This window comes from Piliocolobus tephrosceles, chromosome 11, assembly GCF_002776525.5.
Source record: "Piliocolobus tephrosceles isolate RC106 chromosome 11, ASM277652v3, whole genome shotgun sequence".
In the NCBI taxonomy this organism is placed as follows: Eukaryota; Metazoa; Chordata; class Mammalia; order Primates; family Cercopithecidae; genus Piliocolobus; species Piliocolobus tephrosceles.
In genome coordinates, this window is record NC_045444.1 from 87,640,654 (window position 1) to 87,662,082 (window position 21,429).

Consider the following 21,429-nt stretch of genomic DNA (forward strand, 5'->3'; position numbering starts at 1 on the left):
GAGTTCTTGGAATTACAGATAAACATGGAGCCAGAGAAATACGACTGAGTGACACAGTCCAATCTTTAGGGTCCTGTCACCTGGACAACATGGCTCATATGAGTAAAGTGCTTGGCATTTTGCCTGGCACACAGGTGATCTGAAAACACTAATTTTATCTTGCCCATGAAGATGTTAGCTAATGTAAGGTCACTCACCAATTTCTGGGCAGACTGGTGATCTCTGTTCATCTGTTCAATTCTTGCTGTCAGCTCTGAAATTTGCTCTTCTAGGTCAGAAATGATGTTGGTCCTGTAGGAGAAGTAATTCTTCTGTCACCCACAAGGCTTACCATTCCATGCCACTCAGACCCCTGAGCGTGACTGACTCTGGCCTGGTGAGAGCTGGCCATGTCCTGCACCTGCTCCATCATTATGAGGTGGGGGTGGAGGGATAGGGACAGTCTTAGAGAAGGCATTTGGCAATAAGGCAGCTGAGGCTCAGATCTGACTCTTTTGGGTAAGCTCACTAGACTTGAACAGGATGGTTTGGTGCCCTACTGAGTAGAAGAAAAATAAGAATATGTCAGAAATGTATTAGAGTTTGACCTTGATCTGCTGATGATGGTTGAAACAGGATGAAGTTCAGGGGATTAGGAAATTAGAAGATGTGCAATAGGATTGATGCTGACCGTGAACCACAGACAAGGACTGGGCCAGAGATGGGACTAAGAGGGGATTTAAGAGAGTGGCTTTTAGCACAGGTCATGGTTTTCTGTGTTTCTGGGTCTAAGGCTGCCATGATATCTGTAAATTATTTAGCTCTGCCTGGTTGGGCTACAGTGACGAGGCAGCAGGTGGTGCCATGTGCAGTGGAGCTGAGAGGAAGTCCTCAATGCAAGATGCTTTGACCTCTTTGGTCAACCACCTCCCATGTCTAACTGAGCACAGAGAGAATGTGGGCTGACAAAACAAGAGAGGGGATACAGGAGGAGACAGTTCCAGGGTATGAGAAAGAAAAGGCATGAGAAAGTTGAATAATAGGGAGCCCCTATCTTTTGAACATGATCTTCACTATAAACACCACTCACAGCTTTACCAGTGAATACAACAAGCACACGTTATCATGTTTTATTGTGCACAACTGGTGACAACTTCCCTGTGAGGCCAAGAGGTGGGCTGTCGTGCTAGCTTGACTATAGGCGCATGCCCCATTCTCTTCCTGCAGAGGGCTATGGATAAACAGGGAAAAGAAAGCAGAGGCTGAATGCCCCTGGGTGGGAAGACAAGAACTTGGGTCCAGCCCCTCTGGGCCAGGTCAGATCAGAGAGACTCCATGGCATGGCCTCATTCGACTTGAGGGTCCTTCAGACTTACCCTCAATCTGAATCCCTTCCCAGACGTAACCACTGCTAACGGTTTGGTTGAATTCTGCCAGTACGCTAGCAGATAGGTAGATGATTGTGTGTGTGTGTGTGTGTGTGTGTGTTTTCTATTGTTGGTCTTTTAGACTTGTGTGTTGAAAAAATAATTCTTACAGCAAAATAAGCCTGAGGGAAGAGGCACTTGGAGAGCCATTCAGTAGTGCAGTTAAGAAGTAAGATGCCTGAACACAGGCAGGATATCGGGGAAGCAGAAGATATGAATAAGAGATTAAAGGGTAGAATGAAAAGATGTAGAGATGAATCTGCATCTGTTAATGAAAAAAGAAAGACATGGAGATATACTCGATATGGCATTGGAGGACAGAGAGTAGGTGGGGCCTAAAGACAGGACGGCTGCGCTAACGGGATGAAGTCAGGCCAGAACCTTCCACACTTCATCTCCCAGGGGCATGAGCTGAACAGTATTTTTGGACGTAAAAAAAAAGAGGCCGGGCGCAGTGGCTCACGCCTATAATCCCAGCACTTTGGGAGGCTGAGGCCGGAGGATTACTACCTGAGGTCAGGAGTTACAGACCAGCCTGGCTAACATGGTGAAATCCCATCTCTACTAAAACTATAAAAATTAGCTGGGTGTGGTGGTGCAAGCCTGTAATCCTAGCTACTCGAGAGGCTAAGGCATGAGAATTGCTTAAACCTGGGAGGCAGAGGTTGCAGTGAGCCAAGATCGTGCCACTAAACTCCAGCCTGGGTGACAGAGAGAGACTCTGTCTCAAAAAAAACCAAAAAAACAAAAAAACAACAAAAAAAATGTGCACTCCAGCCTCCCAGAAACCCTCACTTTACTTAATTTGCATGCCCCAAATTCAGACTAATCTGTGGCTCTTCTATCTATTCCTTACCCCAGGAAGAATTGCTGTCCTTTGGGATCAATCACATAACTCCCAATCAATCTTCATCCTGCCCCTTGGATCTGCTCACGGATGGGATCAGAGGAAAGAGAGGCAGATGTGGAGAGATGCATCATCAGGAAGCAGGGGTGAGGAGGGGGGTGCCCTTGCGGCCCCTCCAGAGCAGGCACCAGTGGCCTGGCTGTGGGCATAGTGGCTTTGGCTTATCCCTGAGGCCAGGCTGAGCCGGTGGGAGTAGCCCCAAGCAGCTGAATGTTGGTTCAACAGCATTACCTGGAAAATCTGCCTTTGTTCGGGATCTCCGATTCCCACCGCTTTTTCCCATCAAACATCTCATCCCCTAAGGTGACAGAAATCTGTTCCCGATTCCGAACAAGTTGATAGCCAGGTGACACGCTGATCACTTCCTAGGCATCAAGGGAAAGTAGGATAAAATGGCAGACTTGGAGTGCTGAGATTTCTCCAAATCTTCTCCTATTGCCTCACTCACATCTTAAAAACAGGGACCTGGGACTCCAGAGCCCAAGCCCTTCTGGGCCCTTCACCCACTGTAGCTCATCCTCACATCTCTGAGACTCAAACCTGATGCTTAGTAGGCTCCTGGGTGTCCCTAGGGGCCTCTCAAGCTCTGTGCCACACCAAGCCATTGATGCCCCTGCCCCCCCCACTTGTGTTCACCCCTTGTGGCCGGAGGTGGGCATGCGGCAACTGCTCAGGTTTTGGAATCACAGAGGCCTGAGTAAATCTTGGCTCTGCCACCAGACAATAGCCATCCAGCATCTCTGTGCCTCAGTTTTCTCATCAGAAAGTGGGGTTAATAACTCCTTCTCAAATGGTTTTTGTGAGGGAAAAACAAAACAACATATGAGAAAATGACTAGGACGGTTGCAAACAAAATGTCATTTCCTCCTCCTTCTCCCATTAGATGCCAAGTCAGAAACCTGGGCAGGGCCTCCGCTGGCCTGGGGCTCTGAGAGCTGCACAGCACACGCTGCAGCCCCTTGAGCCCTGCTGTTGTCACCTCCTTCATGTCTCTCTGAATCACCCTCCTCTCTCCACACCCCTGCCTGACAGCCCCAGGCCACCACCATCTTTCTCTTGGGCTCTGGCCTCTCTGCCTTCACTCTTGCTCCCCAACAGTTCATCCTCCTCTCCACCTAGAGGGCAATTATATTTTTGCTTGTATATTTTTTCCCTAACTGTTAAAGGACTGCATGGTATTTAAAAAAAAAAAAACAAAAAAACAACTAGATAAACACAGAAAACAGTAAAAAAATGTATCATTTATATCCCTCCAGAGACTGCTGCTTCTGAAATGTAACTCTTACTTGGTCCTGTGCCTGTGTCAGACCAGTAAAGGCTCCCAGACACCAGAAGGGTCAGGCCCACATTCCCAGGCAGGCACCTAGATCCTTCGAGTTTGGTTCCCATCACCTTCTCCAGTGCCCTCCCGCCCCTGATCCCCTGAGGGGTCCCGGCTGCCTCTCCCCAGCATTCGTGACTTCCCAAGGTCAGCAGAGGGCTTCCTGCATCTGGGCATGAGCTGTTCACCGGCCTGGACTAGCTGTCATGTCCGGTTTCCCTGGGACACTCTGTTTGCCTTGTGCAAGCAGGAGAGAGTGGCAATTAAATGCCCACTCTGGAATCTGGCTGAGCTGAGTTCAAGTCGTGGTTCTTCCACTTACCTGCCATGCACAATATGCAATAATAACAGCACCTCCTCCCAGGATCTTTGTGAAGATTCAACAAGGTAAGTATAAAAATGTAAAAGGCGCATGCTCGCACATGGTAGGCACTCAATAAATTTTAGTCCCACCGCCCTCTTCCTGCCTTTACTCACATAAAATGATTTATTGCTCTTTTCTTGCCTTGCTGCATGGATTTTCTTTCTGCAAGAGAAAGACACGCTCAGAAAGCAACAAGACAGCAAAGAGAAGTTCAAAGCTTAGGAGCTGAACCCTGAGGCCACCACCACCTGACTTCTGCTCTCTGACCTGACCTTCTTAGGGGATCCCTAGGATAGCTGGGGAACTCACTGAAGCCGGGCTCCTGAGGGCCCAAAGTGGGAGCGCTCACGAAAAGGTCCTGCCCAAGGAGGCAAAAGAGTTGTTCTATGATGTTGGGGCAACTCCTGTTTTGGAGGAGCATGCACCAGCTAGAGGGACCCTTACATATTCTCCCTGAGTCCAGGCTCTGTGAGTCAGGTGACACCTCCCGCCACCCTCTTACACACACACAGGCACACACACACTCAGTTCAGGGAACTGTGTGGAACTCTCTTTATTGGAGAATGAAACATTCTATACAAACAAATGTTCCAGATAATGAAATGAATCCCATTAAGAAACAAACATTGAAGTTAAACTTGTTTTTCATTCAAGTCTTTATATATACTATATAAAAAATGAATACCATATATGTGTATATGTTCACAGTGACCTTTCCCTCCATCTCCAAAGCCAGCAGCAATTGCGTCGCTCTGACCTCTGCTTCTGTTGTCACAGCTCCTTCTCTGACTCTGACACTCTGACCTCCTCTTTCACGTACAAAGAAGGACCTTTGTGATTACATGGGGTCTGGGATAATCCAGGATAATCTCTCCAATTCAAGATCAGCTGATTAGCAACCTTAATGCCATCTGCAGCCTTAATTCCTCTTTGGCAAGTAACAACATATTTGCAGTCTCCGGGTGTTAGGGTGTAGACGTCCTTGGGAGGGGTCACTGTCCTGCCCGCCACACCCATCACCTCATTATCTTCTTTGAGCTTATCTCCCACCACTCCCTGCTCACTTGCTCCGCTCATGCCACACTGGCCTCTGCCTTCCTGGAAGAGGTCAGACATGCCAAGCAAGTTCCCACCCCAGGACCTTTGGACTTGCTGGTCCCTCTGCCAAGAGTGCTTGCCCCAGGCATCATCAAGGCTCCTTCTGTCCCCTTTACACAGGGACTCGCCCGACCTCCCTACATACAGTATCCCCACCCTCACAGCCCCTCCCACTTTGCCCGCATTGTTTTTCTGTGTAGCACTTGCCAACCTCAGATGTAATAACTAGTTTATGGTCCTCTTCCCCTCCCTTCCTCACTAGAAGATAAGTGCCAGGAGAGTGGAGACTTTACAGTGTTTCTGGCTGTTTTCCCAGCACCTGAAACAGTGCCTAATAAATAATAGGTGTTCCATAAATATTTTCCAATAAACTTAATGGAATACAAAGATTCATACAAAGACCTAAAACTAAGATACATTTCTAAGCTTGTAAAATGTGAGTAAAAATTTTAATTTGTGATTAAAACCAAGATGCAACCCACAGAAAATCTTAGACACAGGAAAGTAATCAGCTGAAGAGTGGGTCACCACCCTAAATGCATGGGAGGGTCAAGGCTCTGTGACAACAGGGCGCATCAAGCTTTGGGGGCTCTAGGGTAGAAAAGAGCTATTGAGGGCACCCCTGTGGAGAGCAGTTGATACAGTGACTTTGAATCAAATGATGCAATGACTTTGGAAGCTGTGGATGCAGAGGACCCCAAAATCTACATGTAGGATCTGAGGTTTGCGAGAAATCAAGGTGGATTCTGGCAATTCTCTAACATCCCTGGCATCAATTAATTCAAGTCAGGCCAGGTGGGAGGGAGATTATTTTATTCACATGCCTTAAACCATTTCTGCCTCGCGGATATACAAATACTTAAGACCAGGAGCAGTGGCTCACGACTGTAATCTCAGCAATTTGAAGGTCGAGGAGGGCTGATCACTTAAGGTCAGGAGTTCAAGACCAGCCTGGCCAACACAGTGAAACGCCATCGTTACCACAAATACAAAAACTACCTGGGCATGGTGATGGGTGCCTGTAATCCCAGCTACTCAGGAGGCTAAGGCAGGAGAATCGTTTGAACCAGGGAGGTGGAAGTTGGAGTGAGCCAAGATGGCACCACTGTGGTCCAGCCTGGGTGACAGAGCAAGACTCCATCTCAAACAAACAAACTGCTGGGAGCAGTGGCTCACGCCTGTAATCCCAATACTTTGGGAGGCCGAGGCGGGTGGATCGCTTGAGTTCAGGAGTTCAAGACCACCCTAGGCAGTGTGGTGAAACCCCATCTCTATTAAAATACAAAAAAGTAGCTGGGCATGGTGACCCGCACACCTGTAGTCCCAGCTACTCAAGACGCTGAGGCAGGAGAATCTCTTGAGACTGGGAAGTGGAGGTTGCAGTGAGTCACCGGGGTTGCGCCACTGCACTCCAGCCTGGGCAACAGAGTGAGACTCCATCTCAAAAACAGAAAACAAAACAAAACAAAACAAAACAGAACAAAAAAACAATACTTACTTTGGGGAAACAACAGGTTTTGGTGGTTGGAGGTAATTGTGATTTTTTGGAGCTGGTAGAAGAGGAGTTAGCCTGAAAGTGAAAAACAATAATTAAAACAAAAAAGTTGGAAATTCGGAAACCCTTTTTAACACTCCCAGATTAAGTACATCCCTATAGTGACCCAAAATTGGAATGCACGATCTGACAGCTGGAATCTTTAAAATCTGAGGCCTTTAAAACTCAGGCCCAAGGCCCTCCTTGTTCACTGTCCCAGGAAGAGTTTGTTCCCCAGTTCCCAAAGCTCTTTATCCCACATGGAGGGGGCAGCTGCCATCAAGGCCCTTTGGTTGGAAGCCGCACTTTGCCTCTGCACCAACACTGAGACTTCCTCATTTAAAATGGCACAAACCCCAGGCAGGGCTGGCAAGATGAGGGTGCAGCCAACCAGCTGGCAGGGAAGCTGGAGAAAGCAAGGCTTTCTGGCCCACCTGGGATTTTGCTGCCACACTTGCTGTTTTAGAAATCTTGTGAAAGAAATGAGGCTACAAATGGATCCCAAGGTCCCTGTGCCTACCCCAACCCAGATAATTCTTACTTGGACCTCCCTGTGGAGTTCTTGTGTGGTAGTTGAGGGGTCTTGATTAGCTTCCGTGGTCCCAAGTTCCAGGGGTCCCAGCAGGTGCAATAGATGAGAGGGTTGGGGTACATGGTCAAAGGTCAGGGGCAGTCTTGGCTGCTAGATCAGGAGGCTCTTGCTGAAATCGAAAAACAACAGCAGAAAGTTAAACCATTTAAAATCAAAGCGAAAATACAGACAAATTGGGAAGAACCCAGGGAGGACCCAAAGAACAATGGTAGATTCCAGAAGCTGTTGATCTGGTGCAGGGTCTTGGCTACAGGTTAACAGCTCATCCCTTTCTACTCAGTAGACTTGACTTGAAAGCAATTTAAACTTTGCCATAACTGGCCAGGTATGGTGGCTCATGCCTGTAATCCCAGCACTTTGGGGGGCCGAGGTGGATGGATCACTTGAGGTCAGGAGTTTGAGACCAGCCTGGCCAACATGGTGAAACCCCATCTCTACGAATAATACAAAAATTAGCTGGGCATGGTGGTACACACCTATAATCCCAGCTACTCAGGAGGCTGAGGTGGGAGGATTGCTTGAACCTGGGAGGCAGAGGTTGCAGTGAGCCAAGATTGTGCCACTGCACTCCAGCCTGGGTGGACAGTGAGACTTCCTCTCAAAAAATAAGATAAAAATAAAATAAAACAAAAATAAAATAAAATAAAATAAAATTTGCCATAACTGAGTCCTTGCTATGAGCCAGGTAAAACCGCTCAATTATTGTTATGCTGATACTACAGATGAGGCTACTGAGACTCAGAGAAGTCACAGTGGCAGAAAGTTGCAGAGCTGGAAACAAACACAAATCTCCTTGACTCCCAAGCTCCTTCCTTTCCAGCAGGCCACACCAGTTCTCACTGAAGGGAAGAGAAATTCCCACAGCAAGTTCGGCACAGAACTTCCTGGAAAATTAGTTCTGCTGCCTGAGCTACAATGCAACTGAATCTCCTCGTTTCTCATTTCTGGTCACTTCTTTGAATTACAGAGTGGAAACTCCTTCTCTGCCTCCATAAAAATAAAACCCCTATTATGAGAATCTTGATGAAAGACAACTATCAGATAAACAGTGGTGGCTGGACCACACTGGCTTATGTTTCTTTTCCAGAATCCAACTAAAATTAGAGTACAGCATTAAAAGAGATTTAATTCCATAAGAGTAAGAAAATGGGAGAGGAGAGAAGATTGCACAAGGGATGTCCCTACATGTTTGGCATCATAACTAGGGCTCTCACCATAGCTCACTACAGCCTATGTGCCTGCAAAGACAGAGTATGAACAAGATGGAGCCAATTCACTCATCAGAGGTCCCAGAGGCTGCAGGACTTGGAACTGGTAGATTACCTGATGATATTGACAGGCAGCTGGTAGATATGTAGGAGCACATGGTAGGATGAATACTGTCCCTTTCCCTACACCGCATGTCCTAATCTCTGGAAAGTGTGACTATGTTACCTTACATGGCAAAAGCAGCTGTAGTTAAATGAAAGGTCTTGAGAGAGAGAGATTTACCTGAATTATCAGTCAGAGAAGATGTGATAATGGAGGAAGAGGTAGGAGTGATTGAGGAAAAGTTCCGGGAGCCAAGGAATTGGGGCAGCGTCTAGAAGCTGGAAAAGGCAAGGAAAAAAATTCCTCCCTGGAGCCTCCGGAAGGAATTGCAGCTCTGCCGACCTCTTGATTTTAGCTCAGTGAGACTCATTTTGGGCTTTGACTTTCAGAACTGTAAGATAATAAATTGGTGTTGTTTGAAGCCACTAAATTTGTGGTAACTTTGTTACAGAGCAATCAGAACCAGAGCATTTGGGTGTGTAGGTGCGGGATTGGCAATAGAAACATAGAAACCTAAGAAAATAAAATATGCAATTACTCCAAGTTAAAAAATATTGAACGAGAAAGTAAACATAATCATAGTATGGCACACACTCATATGTATCAAATGTAAATACTTAATATTGACTTAGCCAAAAAGTGAATTGTGACTACACGGGAAGAATGAGCGGAATGGGGATGTGTAAGAGCCAAATCCTCATCTGATGTACCAGAAAGAAAAATTAACATATGGAGCACAGACAAATTATTTGCAAGTATGAGGTAAAATTCCAAAGAAATAGATAACGGAGTTGAAAATAATTGCCTCTAGGAGCACACTGAGAAGTAGAACTGACAGGCTGGGGGTGGGGCAGAAATTGAGACTTTTCCTTAATGAATTTTTAACATTATTTGATTTTTAAATGATGTCAGTAGATATTTCTTTTCTCTTTTCTTTTCTTCTTTTCTTTTTTCTTTTCAGAGTCTCGCTCTGTCACCCAGGGTGGAGTGCAGTGGTACAATCTTGGCTCACTACAACCTCTGCTTCCTGGGTTCAAGTGATTCTCCTGTCTCAACCTCCTGTAGGTGGAGGCCTCCAGCCTCCTACAAGTGCCCACCACTATGCCTGGCCAATTTTTGTATTTTTAGTAGAGACTGGTTTTTGCCATGTTGGCCAGGCTGATCTCAAACTCCTGGCCTCAAGTGATCCTCCTGCCTCGGCCTCCCAAAGTGCTGGGATTACAGGCATGAGCCACTGTGCCCGGCCATGTCAGTGGATATTTCATTAGTAATAAAAACAAACACCAAAAATGTTATAAGAATCAGTAGCCCAGTAGAAGCATTAAAATGATAACAGATTTAACTCAAATTTCTAAGTCTATGATTAGTTTTCACTATTATACTGGAATACATTTGCTTAAGAACCAGTTGAAAAAATGAAATCAACCTTTTTCTCCAACATGACTGATGCTTGAGAAATCCACTGATGGTGTCTAATGACCTTAAGAGCTAGAGAGGACCTTAAGGTTGAATCTGTTTTCCATATGAAGATCCTAAAACTCAAAAAAATGAAGTGACTACTCACCCACTCATAACTGCTCCTTTAACAGCACAAATATTTAGAGTCTCATGCTGTGAGTACTGTGCTAGATGCTGGCTGGATTTTGCCCTCAGGGAGCTTGCAGTCAGTAGAGGAGTCGGCAGAAAGAGAGCTAAGTGAGCAGTGGAGCCAAGGCAAGAGACCTGGCCTTGGAATAAAGGCAGAGTGTGCAGGGGTTTGCCTGGGTCAGAGGCCTGGGACTAGGGGATCTTCTGCAATAGATGTCAGGGCTAGGAAGGAGTCCAGGAGACTGGCTGAACAGCAAAGGCCTAAAGAGTAGGTGACAGGGCCGCCATTTATAACCGTCCACACTCCACTGTGTTTGGGGGCCTGTCAGGGCCAAGTCAAGGAGATGAGGTCAGAGAAGCAGATGGGATTGAGTGCCCAGGTGGGAAGATGATGCTACAAGGGGCTAGAATTCAGGTGAGAGTCTGAAAGGAGGCTGCCACAGTAGCAAAAAAGAAGCTTTGCTTCTGCTTCCAACCTACTATCTGCTTCCTGTAGGAAAGGGGCCAACCCTGAACTTGGGAGATTTAGCAGGAGTCCATGGGGCAGGAAGTGAGAGGTTAAGGCAGGCCCACTTCTAGCAACTGCCTTGTCTCTTCTTGAAGGCCAGGACTCCACTATGGAGAGCTCTTTGTGCCTCAACACCTCCACTAAGCCTTGCGAAGTGGCTTGTCCACAATGGGCATTTGATGCATATATTTCTTACCTGACTAGTAAACTTGATAGTTGTAATCAGCTCATCACGGTGGTTGGAATCAGCTCAACAAAGAGGAAAAAGACAGTGCGGTGGCTCATGCCTGTAATTCCAGCACTTTGGGAGGCCGAGGTAAGCGGATCACTTGAGGCCAGGAGTTCAAGACCAGCCTAGCCAACATGGCAAAACCCTGTCTTTACTAAAAACACAAAAATTAGCCGGGTGTGGTGGCACATGCCTATAATCCCAGCTACTCGGGAGGCTGAGGCAGGAGAATCGCTTGAACCCATGAGGTGGAGGTTGCAGTGAGCTGAGATCTTGCCACTGCACTCCAGCCTGGGTGACAGAACAAGACTCTGTCTCAATAAATAAATAAATAAAACCAAAAACAAAAACAAAGAGAAAAGAGATTCACAGATGAAACTGCCAAAATGTTGTAATCGTCATTACCATATTATAAATAATATTAAACGTTTGCATTCAAAAGCCAGAAAGCAGAGGTAAATTGTATGGGTGATACAATCACTCAGTGGAGTTTTACATAGATTTTCAATGATCTTTGATGAATGTGTGGTTGTTTCCTTTTCTTCTTCCCCATGACAAACGATGTCTTGGTATCTATTCTTTGCTCTTAAGAAAAAAAAAAAAAAAAATGGCCTCACAGGTGTGGTGGCACACGTCTGCAATCCCAGCACTTTGGGAGACTGAGGTGCGAGAGCTGCTTGAGGTTAGGAGCTTGAGACCAGCCTGGGCAACATATTGAGACTCTGTATCTACAAAAAATTTTAAAAATAGCTTAGTGTGGTGGAGTGTGCCTGTAGTCCCAGCTACCTGGCGGGTGGCGTGGGAGGATCACTTAAGGCCAGGAGTTTGAGGTTACAGTGAGCTATTATCACACCACTGCGTTTCAGCCTGGGTGACAGCACAAGACCCCGTCTCTAAAAAAATAAATAAATAAAATAAAAATAAAGGCCTTTCTCTTTGAACACCCATAGGAGTGATACTCAAAATATTTAACAACCAGTACGACAAGGCTATTGAATAATCAACCAGGGTTGGAACAGGGTCCTGGGGGATCTCACTCCCACCTCCGTGCCATGCATTAACTCCTTAGCTGCTCAATCATAAGGTGGTCTGGGGGTGCCAGGGGAGGAGTTGGGACAACCAAGGTAGCAAGGAGGACATGCAAGGGGCTTGGACAATGGTCATCTACCAATCAATATGGCAGTATTTTATTTATTGTTATTATTATTTTGAGACGGAGTTTTGCTCTTGTTGCCTAGGCTAGAGTGCAATGGCATGTTCTTGGCTCACTGCAACCTCTACCTCCGAGGTTCAAGCGATTCTCCTGCCTCAGCTTCCCCAGTAGCTGGGATTACAGGCACCCGCCACCATGCTTGGCTAATTTTTGTATTTTTGTAAAGATGGGGTTTCACCATATTGGCCAGGCTGGTCTCAAACTCCTGACTTCAGGTGATCCACCCACCTCGGCCTCCCAAAGTGCTGGGATTACAGGTGTGAGCCACCGTGCCCGGCCTATATGGCAGTATTTTAATATTTCAGTAGCTAAAATCAGTCCTTGACTTCTCATAGCTTCTTAAGTGGGAACCACTTCTAACAGATTTTGGGGGCATCCTTCCAGAAATGCATATAACCTTAAATGTCTTGCATATAGAACTTAACCTGTAGAGAAGCATAATAGATTTTTTAAAAATGATTTGCATAAATGAGAGCATACTTTGCACACAATGTTGTATCTTGTTCTTTTTATGTAACAGGATATCTAGTAGATATTTCCACGTCATCACGGATAGATCTGCGTTTACAGTGGCTTGACATCATATAGCTCTAATCATCAAGGGGTGTGTGAGTGTGTGTAAGGATTCTTTCTCCCTCTTTTTTTCCTTTCTTGCACTTCTCCCTGATGATTTTACCTGAGGCTCGCCCTAACAATAGTCACCAGTGAGCCGGCAGAGGCTTCAGAGAAGTTACTGGTTAGTATTAATAATCAGTAGAAAAAATAATATAAAACATCTTTTCCAAAGAGCTTACCTTGGACTGCCCAAAGATTGGTTATTCTCATGTGGCCCGAGTCAAGCATCTTAAAGAAATCACAATGTTAGAGAGAAATGGTTCCCCATCAACACAGAATCAGAGTTTACTTTAGATCAAATCCAGAGGTTCCAGAACTCAAGACTTTAGTGGCCATTCCAACTGGTTGAAATGCCGAAGCAGAAAATTCACAGTATATGTAGTGTGGGAAGACAGACTTCTAGTGAATCCAATCAAAGGCTTTTACAAAGGCTGGCCTGGCACAAACATGAATTTCCCTTCTAAAGACAAAACAGTTCACGTTTCTCAGTATTGCAATGAAATTAAACTAGAGGAGAAGGTCACCCCTCCATTCAGATTCCCATGACTTGGGCCTGAGTTGTGAGGTTTGCCCTTGGGAGATGGCAGGCCAAAGTTTGTTTATTTTGTTGCTATGGACACAGAACAATAGCTCCTCATTGGCTCAGGGCTCTTTTCTTCAAGAGAGAAGGTTGGGGGAAACAGCCAATTAAATTCTCCAATACCTAAATCAGTGACCACCCTCAACAGCAAAGAGTTCATACTTTTAACACTGGATTTCCACTTTCGTCATCAGCCATGGGACAAAAAAGCTTAAGATATATCTTCAGAGGAAATAGAATTCAACAGCACTTTTAGGCTTCATTGGTCTGTGGCAATAGTTACCAGGCAGGATCTGTGATGGATTTTTAATTCCTTTGTCATCTACTCACAGAAACCTAAAACTCTAGACACTTTTTTTCCCTTGAGTTTAAGGCTTTGAAATCTGTGAAAGTAAAAATCCCCCAAGGCAGGAGTCTTTTTCAGTCACAAGGTTTTCAGATTTTTTTTTTTAATAAAGCTGCTTTTTCTTACTATAGAAAAAAGTACTTGCTTATTATAACCCAGTGGCTTTCATTTTAGTTTTACTGCCACTCATTATAAGAAATATATTTTACAAATTTCATAATAAAAAATTTCATGAAATAATACTCTTATTATTTGCTATTCTTGTCTATTTCTTTTTCTTCTTTAAATTAAAGCTGATTATAATCCACTAGACTGAGTTCATGGTCCTGGTGGGTCACAACCCCCAGCTTACAAAATGTTCTTCTAAATTAATCTGTTCACTCAATGTCACATTTGTTGTCTACCGTGTGCCAGGCACTGTTGCTAGGTGTGGGGATATACTTCAGTTCCTATACTCAATACAATTTAGAGATCAGTGAGAAAACAGACAATAAAAAAGCTCAATAAAAGCATAATTAATTTTTTTTTCCTTTGAGACAGTGTCTCACTCTGTTACCCAGGCTGCAGTGCAGTGGCATGATCATAGCTCACTGCAGCCTCAACTTCCTGGACTCAAGCGATCCTTCTGCCTCAGACTCCCGAGTAGATGGGACTATAGGTGTGCAGCACCATGCCCAGCTAATTTTTTTGACTTTTAGTATACATGAGGCCTTGCTATGTCACCCAGGCTGGTCTGGTACTCCTGAACTCAAGCGATCCTCCTGCTTCAGCCTCCCAAAGTGCTGGGATTACAGGAGTAAGCCACCATGCAGCCACAATGACTCATACTAAGAGACTCGCCAGAAGCAGTGGGAGTTCATAGCAGGAGTTATCTTCTAGTCCAGTGAGTCAGGTAGCAGTGTTAAACAGAGAAGAGATCTGACTAGATCTACATATCAGAAAGATCATTCTGACTGCAATATAGGGAAGCAATTGGAAGGACCTGGGAAACCAGGTAAGTCTGTGGCAGTAGTCCTCATGGGACCTAACGATGGCCCTGACCGAGGACTTGGTGATTGACTGGATGCTGGGGTGAGGGAAAAGGAGAAGGTGATGATGATTCCTGGCTCTCTAGCTCGAGCAACTGAGTTGACCGTGGTGCCATTTATTGAGACAGGAAAGTCTGGGGGATAAACGGGTTCTGGGGAGCAGATTATTAGTTCAGTTTTGGATATGTTAAGGTGCAGGGAGACTAATAGACAAGTGGTGACGTCTGTTAAAGTTTCTTATATATTTTAGAAGTTCAGAAGATTCTGGCCTAGAAGCAGATTTAGGGGTCTTCAGAGTGGATAATATTCCAAGCCAAGGAAGTGAGTGAGATCACATATATATAGAGTATTGTGTAAGGAGAGAAGAGGTTCTAGAACAGAGCTCCGAGGACACCAGTATTTACGACAGGATTTTTCAAAGTATGGGCCATGTGTAGTTAAAATGCACAGACCTGTTGCCTTGATTGCAAGTGACTTACATCAAAGAGATTTATTAACCTCATGAAATACAGTCTGGAAGTAGTGCTATCAGAGTTGGTGCAAAGATTCAGCAATGTCCTTGGAGAACTGGGCTCTTTCCATCTCTCTGTTATGGCAGCCTCAGTGTGTTGATGGAGGGAAGCCTCTTGGTTGCACTATGGCTGCTTCAACTCTGAGTACCAGGAACAGGCTAGAGGAAGAGAGACTTTCAAAGATTAAAAGGAGGGAAAGAACTTAGAGAACAGTTGACAGACTCTAATAGTTATCTAGACAATCTGTCTCCATCCAGAGATTGAATATTCACTTTGAGCGTGTTTAGTGTATAAAATTTTATATTTAAATCCTTTCTTATGATTAAAAAAAAAAGCAGCAGGATTTGGGTCTTGACTGAAGCGTGGCTAAAAACAGAGATACAAAGGAAGCAAGTGCTGAAGGAAAACCCCAGCCACTCGACTTGGTGAAGGCTCAGCACTAATTACTACTGCTTTGGGTCTCCCCACTCCCCTTTCATCTTTTTGGACATGAGTAAAGCTTTGCCAAGTCCAAAACAGCAGAGCAGAAGGAAATGAAGGCGTTTAGGGGTTAAGGGTTAAGTGCTCTTCTCTTTGATGAAATTGGCAAAGCACTGGCATTCTCAGTATCGTCTCCTAAAGCAAAATGTCTTACTATTTGGAAAAGAGGTGGAGGAGGCCAGAATACCAATAGTAAAACAAAGTATAAGTTGAATAAATGAATGAGAGAAACTGCAACTTAATTCAGACAGTTATATTATCAAAACTGGTCTGCACAGGGCTTGGGGAAATAGACATCTTGTGTGATGTTGCAGTGTTCATGAAGTGGCAAATATGGTCAGCTGGGAGCATTCGGAGGCTTTCCATCTGTGGAGTGCTGTGTGTGGCTCTATGAGAATACTCCCAGTGTGGAAAAGACAGTGTTCTCTTAAGAAGCTTGTAATTATCTCCAACTTGCTCACTTGCTCAACTCTCTTTGATCCTTGTCTTTCAACATCTGACTTTAGAGTGGTGCTATGCTAACTCCCATGGATCATCCTGAACAGCCCCAACCAGGTAGCCACAGGAATCCTGTGAAAGCCTGCAGTGCTACCCTTGCACCTAGAAAGAGGGGCCACTGTTCTGAGCCCTGGGCTTTAGAGGACTCTGCATAGGACAGGCACACACAGAAACCTACATTTGTTCAAGAACACGTGGGCCTGGGCTGGGTGCAGTGGCTCACACCTGTAATTCCAGCACTTTGAGAGGCCCAGGTGGGTGGATCAACTGAGGTCAGGAGTTGAAGAACAACCTGGCCAACATGGTGAAACCCTGTCTGTACTGAAAATACAAAAAATAGCTGGGTGTGGTGGCGTGTGCCTGTAGTGCCAGCTACTCGGGAGGTTGAGGTGGAAGAATTGCTCGGACTCAGGAGGCAGAGGTTGCAGTGAGCCAAGATCATGCCACTGCATTCAAGCCTCGATGACGGAGCGAGACTCCCTCTCAGATGATAAAGAAGAAGAAAACAACCACAACAAAAAAAAGCAAAACACGTGGGCCCTTGATCTGGAGCTCAGCTCTGAAACAGCAGGAACCATAACCCTAAAGACTCACTCTCATCATTAACCACATTCAGGTCTCAGGGAATGCTTCACCACATCTTTTACCGTTTATCTTCAAAACAAAAGAGGACTGTGCCCAAATGCTATAAAGGTTTGTGGATCATGCTGCTGCTGAGATCAGACACAGACACTGCTTTGGAGTGCAGGAAAGACTGGGGCAGCAGCAGTAAGGTAAGAGGAAAGGTAACTTGTCAAAACCTCTCAGATAGCATGAATGCAAGATTTGTGCATAATGAAATATATTCTCCAGTGGTGCCGAGCACCCATTTTTTACTCCTTTTAATGCCTTAATTTGTAATTCCACAGGTATTCGTATACGGGAATGGTATTTGCAAGAGCTACATAAGGTGGCTGAAGAACATTGTGCAATATGAATCCTGACTACCCTTAAATTTATATATATGTAGATCTAGATAGAACATGAAGCGTGATACCAACTCTTCGTATTACTGGATAGATCTAGAGATTGTTTCAGAGGCGGTAAAAACAGCCATAGAAGTGGTAGTGAATTATATGAAATTAAAATACTCCACAGCATTTTCTGGCCCATGATAATGTTTGAATGTGATGTAAAAATCTTGCTTTTGAATAACTGAAGTGATTTTGCTGAGAAGGCAAGACAATCAATTTTGTGAAACAATACTTTGATTTTTATATATTTGGGTTTTCTGTATTTTTCATCATCTCATAACACCTTAGGGGTGCTTTCTTCATAACTTCTTAAACTAAGGAACAAAATACTTCATGCTATTGCTGGCAACATGACCTGCCAGCCAACAGTTGTATTTTGGCATCTTTTCCGAATTTGCACAGTAACATTTGCTCATTTGAAAATTTTGTGGCATTTTGGTCCTTAACTCATAAAAACTAATGAAAAACAGAAAAATAAAACTTACTATTAGCGTAACTCAAATTTAACATAGTGAAACTAGCAATGGAAGTCAACAGGATACTCAAAGCCCCAAATCTTAACCCTCATCAGAAGGTTTTTGGACTTAAACACATCCACTAGTCGTCATTTGTGAAAGAAAACATAATTAAAGATGATAGCACTAAATTTCATATCAAAGTAGAGTCTCAAACTTCATTTCTCACAAGATGGTCACAATTCTAAATGGACACTGAGTTTAAAAAACAAAAAGTTTCTGTTTTATTTCCAAGATGGCAGATTAGAGTCTTTTAGTGTGCTTTGGCCCCTTGGAAATAGCAAGATAGTGTGTAAAGATCATCTCTGTGGGTTTTTATCCAAAAAGGAAAATGGGAATCCACTAGAATTGTGAAGGACACCTCAGATGCCAGGGAGGAGAATGTGGACAAACAGCCCCAGTGATGGCATGCAGCTGATAAAAATGAGTGAAGCCCCAGTACATGGGAGAGGCAGAGAGCCTCCCTCTATGACTCACCTTTCCACCTGGGATCCAAGCAACCCAGACTGAGGGAGAGCACTTTGTTTCTCACAAGCGCTGGAGCTAACTTGGGGAAGCAGCTTGGAAACACTGTGAGGAAAAGACACAGAGAAAAGCTGCAAACATTTTCCCAGACTCGGGACTGAAAGCAGGGTGCTATTTTTAATCCAGGTGTGGACAAAGTCAGTCATTCTCTGGTGACCTAGCAGTGTGGCCACGCAGGCATTTTTGTCTTGGGTCAGCAATTGGAGCACCTGCTCTGGCTTAGGGTAGGGGTCTCCATAGCCAGAACTGTGCAAAGAGCCTTAGTAGGTGCTGGGATTGTGCTTTCCCCCTTTACAGGCCTGAGGTGGGAGAACTGCTATAGCTGCAGTTTCTCCTGTGTGATGAGACTTGTAGCCAGGGCTAGCTTAGTGACCTGGAACTAGTCTGCATATGTCACTGCAGGGTGACCCAGCCAGCTCCCCTGAGATTGTGGTGCAGCAGAGCCCTCTCTGCTCCACCCTCAGGCAGAAATCCAGGCATTTGGAGCACTTGCTTGTCAGGACCAGCAGCCTGAGCTGCCCCACCCTTCATGGACATAGATTGTGGTACAGCATGGCTCTCTCTGCTCCACACCCAGGCAGATCTCCAGGTGTCTAGAGCACCCCCTTCCTTGGATCAGCAGCCTGAGTTGCTTTCCTATCCACCACATAGATTGTGGTGCAAGGGTGCCCTCTCCACTCCATCTCTAGGCACATCTCCAGGCATTTGGAGCACCTGCTCACATGGACTAGCAGCCTGAGTGCCCTACCCTTCCTGTGCAGAGATCTGGGTGTGGGGAGGCACTCTCCATTTTGCACCCCAGCAGATCTCCAGGCATTAGGTGCACTCGCTCATCTGGTTCAGCAGCCTGAGCTGCTGCCCCTCTCATTCCAAGACATAGATGATGGTGCAGCAAGGCCCTCTCCGCTCTATGACCAGGCAGATCATCAGGCATTCAGAGCACCCATTTGCCTCGATCAGCAGTCTGAGTCACCCAAACCCTCCTGTGCAGAGGTCTTGGTACAGGGGGCCCTCTCTCCTCCATGCTCAGGCAGATCTCCAGGCATTCAGAACACTCGCTTGCCTGGAACAGCAGCCTGAGCATGCCACCCTTCCTGAGCATAGATCCTGGTGTAGTGGGGCTCCATGCCTAGACAGATCTCCAGGCATCTGGATCAGTGACTCTACTGGATTAGTCTAGGCTGCCCCCATTCCTGAGCAGGGAAGTTGGGGTCAAGGAAATTTCCCAAGCATCTCTAGGTGCTTAGTAGTGGCTACCCACTGCACTCCCCCTTGGTGCTGGTGCTTGTACCTGTCATCAGGGGACCTGTATTTGGACCTGCCCAGTCCAGCTCTGCCCATTTTGGCCCCTACCTCCCTGTGTCTGAGAAGGGAGCTCAGACCACTATGGACCTCATGAATTAGCTCATTGCCTGAGGTAACAGAGCTTTTCCCCATAAACAAGGATCAAGTATACACCCAGTCACATTGGCCAGAGCAGGCTCTTACCTATAAGCACCATCTACTAACTTGTAGGTTGAACTGCACAGCCCAATATAAAACCTGCTGACAGAGGTAAAAAGGGTTATAGAAGCAAAGCCAAAAGACCCTACCCAGCATTCTTAATAGTCACACTCCCTAAAGAGGGGGGAAAAGGGAAAGGGAAAGAAAAAAAAAAAAAAAAAAAAACTCAATAATATTATAGGGAAAGAAGGAAAAATAAATAATCCTACCCACATGAAAATCACTATAAAATTAATATGCCAGCATCTCCAGATGAGAAGGAATCAGTGCAAGAATTCTGGCACCACAAAAAATCTGAATATAGTGACACCACCAAAGGATCAAACTTGCTCTCCAGCAATGGTCTATACCCAAAATAGAAACTCAGAAAGAAGAACAGTTACATAATTCAAAGCATGGATTACAAGGAAGATCAATGAGACCTAAGTCAAGGTTAAAAATCAACAACACAAAACTTCTAAAGCAATCCAGGAAATGAAGGAAGAGATAAATATGGTAAAAAGAAATCAATCAGAGCTTCTGGAGTTGAAAAACTCACTCAGGGAATTTCAAAATACAATTGAAAGCTTTATCAATAGACTGGACTGAGCAGAAGAAAGAATTTCAGAGCTTGAAGACTGATCTTTTGAGCTAACTCAGTTACATAAAAATAAAGAAAAAATAATTTTTAAAGGTGAACAAAGGCTTTGAGAAATATGGAATTATGTAAAACAACCAAACCTATGAATTACTGACATTCTTGAGAAGGAAAAACATATTTGAGGGAATAATTCAAGAAAGTTTCCTTAATCTTGCTAGAGGTAGACATCCAGATACAAGAAATTCAGAGAACACCTGCAAGATACTATACAAAATGAGCATCACCAAGGCATACAGTCACCAGACTGTCCAAGGTCAATGCTAAATAAAATACTTTTTCTTCCAAGATGGAGTCTCACTGTCACCCAGGCTGGAGTGCAGTGGCATTATCTTGGCTCATTGCAGACTCCTCCTCCGGGGCTTAAACGAATCTCATAATTCAGCTTCCTGAGTAGCTGCAAGTACAGGCGCACACCACCATGGTCAGCTAATTTTTATATTTTTAGTAGAGACTAGGTTTTGCCATGTTGGCCAGGTTGGTCTTGAACTCCTGACCTCAAGTGATCTGCTGACCTTGGCCTCCCAAAGTGCTGGGATTACAGGTGTGAGCCACCACACCCAGCAGAAAACATCTTAAAGGCAGCTAGAGAAAAAGGTCGGATTGTGTACAAAGGGAATGCATCAGGCTAACAATGAACTTCTCAGCAGAAATCTTATGTGCCAGGGGAGATTGGAAGTCTTTTTTCAGCATTCTTAAAGATAAGAAATTCCAACCAAGAATGTCATATCCCTCCAAATTAAGCTTCATAAGCAAAGGAGAAAGAAAATATTTTCTAGATAAGCAAGAGCTAAGGGAATATGTTATCACCAGATCAGCTGTACAAAAGATTCTTAAAGGAGTTCAAAACACGGAAATGATAGAATGATATCTGCTATCACAGAAACACACTTTTAAGAACATAGCCTATAGATCCTATAAAGCAACCACACCACAGAAATTACAAAACAACTGCTAACAATCTCATGATAGGATCAAAACCTTGCACATCAATATTAACCGAATAGGAACAGCTCTGGTCTACAGCTCCCAGTGAGATCAATGCAGAAGGCGGGTGATTTCCGCATTTCCAACTGAGGTACCTTGTTCATCTCATTGGGACTGGTT

General features: G+C 44.9%; 2 protein-coding genes across 3 annotated transcripts in view; both read right to left on the reverse strand.

Moving 5' to 3' along the window:
* FLACC1 (flagellum associated containing coiled-coil domains 1) overlaps positions 1 to 15,148 on the reverse strand; it is a 59,175-nt gene extending 44,027 nt beyond the window's left edge. The window contains exons 1-9 of the mRNA XM_026454565.2: positions 15,119 to 15,148; positions 12,865 to 12,913; positions 8,714 to 8,811; positions 7,172 to 7,331; positions 6,595 to 6,666; positions 4,112 to 4,160; positions 3,957 to 4,001; positions 2,545 to 2,678; positions 198 to 291 (exon numbers count right to left, since the gene is read on the reverse strand). Coding sequence (XP_026310350.1) covers positions 198 to 291; positions 2,545 to 2,678; positions 3,957 to 4,001; positions 4,112 to 4,160; positions 6,595 to 6,666; positions 7,172 to 7,284 — 507 coding nt within the window. The 5' untranslated portion in view covers positions 7,285 to 7,331; positions 8,714 to 8,811; positions 12,865 to 12,913; positions 15,119 to 15,148. The remainder of the gene's footprint in view (positions 1 to 197; positions 292 to 2,544; positions 2,679 to 3,956; positions 4,002 to 4,111; positions 4,161 to 6,594; positions 6,667 to 7,171; positions 7,332 to 8,713; positions 8,812 to 12,864; positions 12,914 to 15,118) is intronic.
* Positions 15,104 to 21,429, reverse strand: part of TRAK2 (trafficking kinesin protein 2) — an 88,927-nt gene continuing 82,601 nt past the window's right edge. Inside the window, exons 17-18 of one of the 2 annotated variants that reach the window (XM_023218968.3) lie at positions 18,135 to 18,227; positions 15,104 to 15,309 (exon numbers count right to left, since the gene is read on the reverse strand). In XM_023218968.3, coding sequence (XP_023074736.1) covers positions 15,275 to 15,309; positions 18,135 to 18,227 — 128 coding nt within the window. In that variant the 3' untranslated portion in view covers positions 15,104 to 15,274. The remainder of the gene's footprint in view (positions 15,310 to 18,134; positions 18,228 to 21,429) is intronic. The other variant, XM_023218969.3, reaches the window with a different exon arrangement.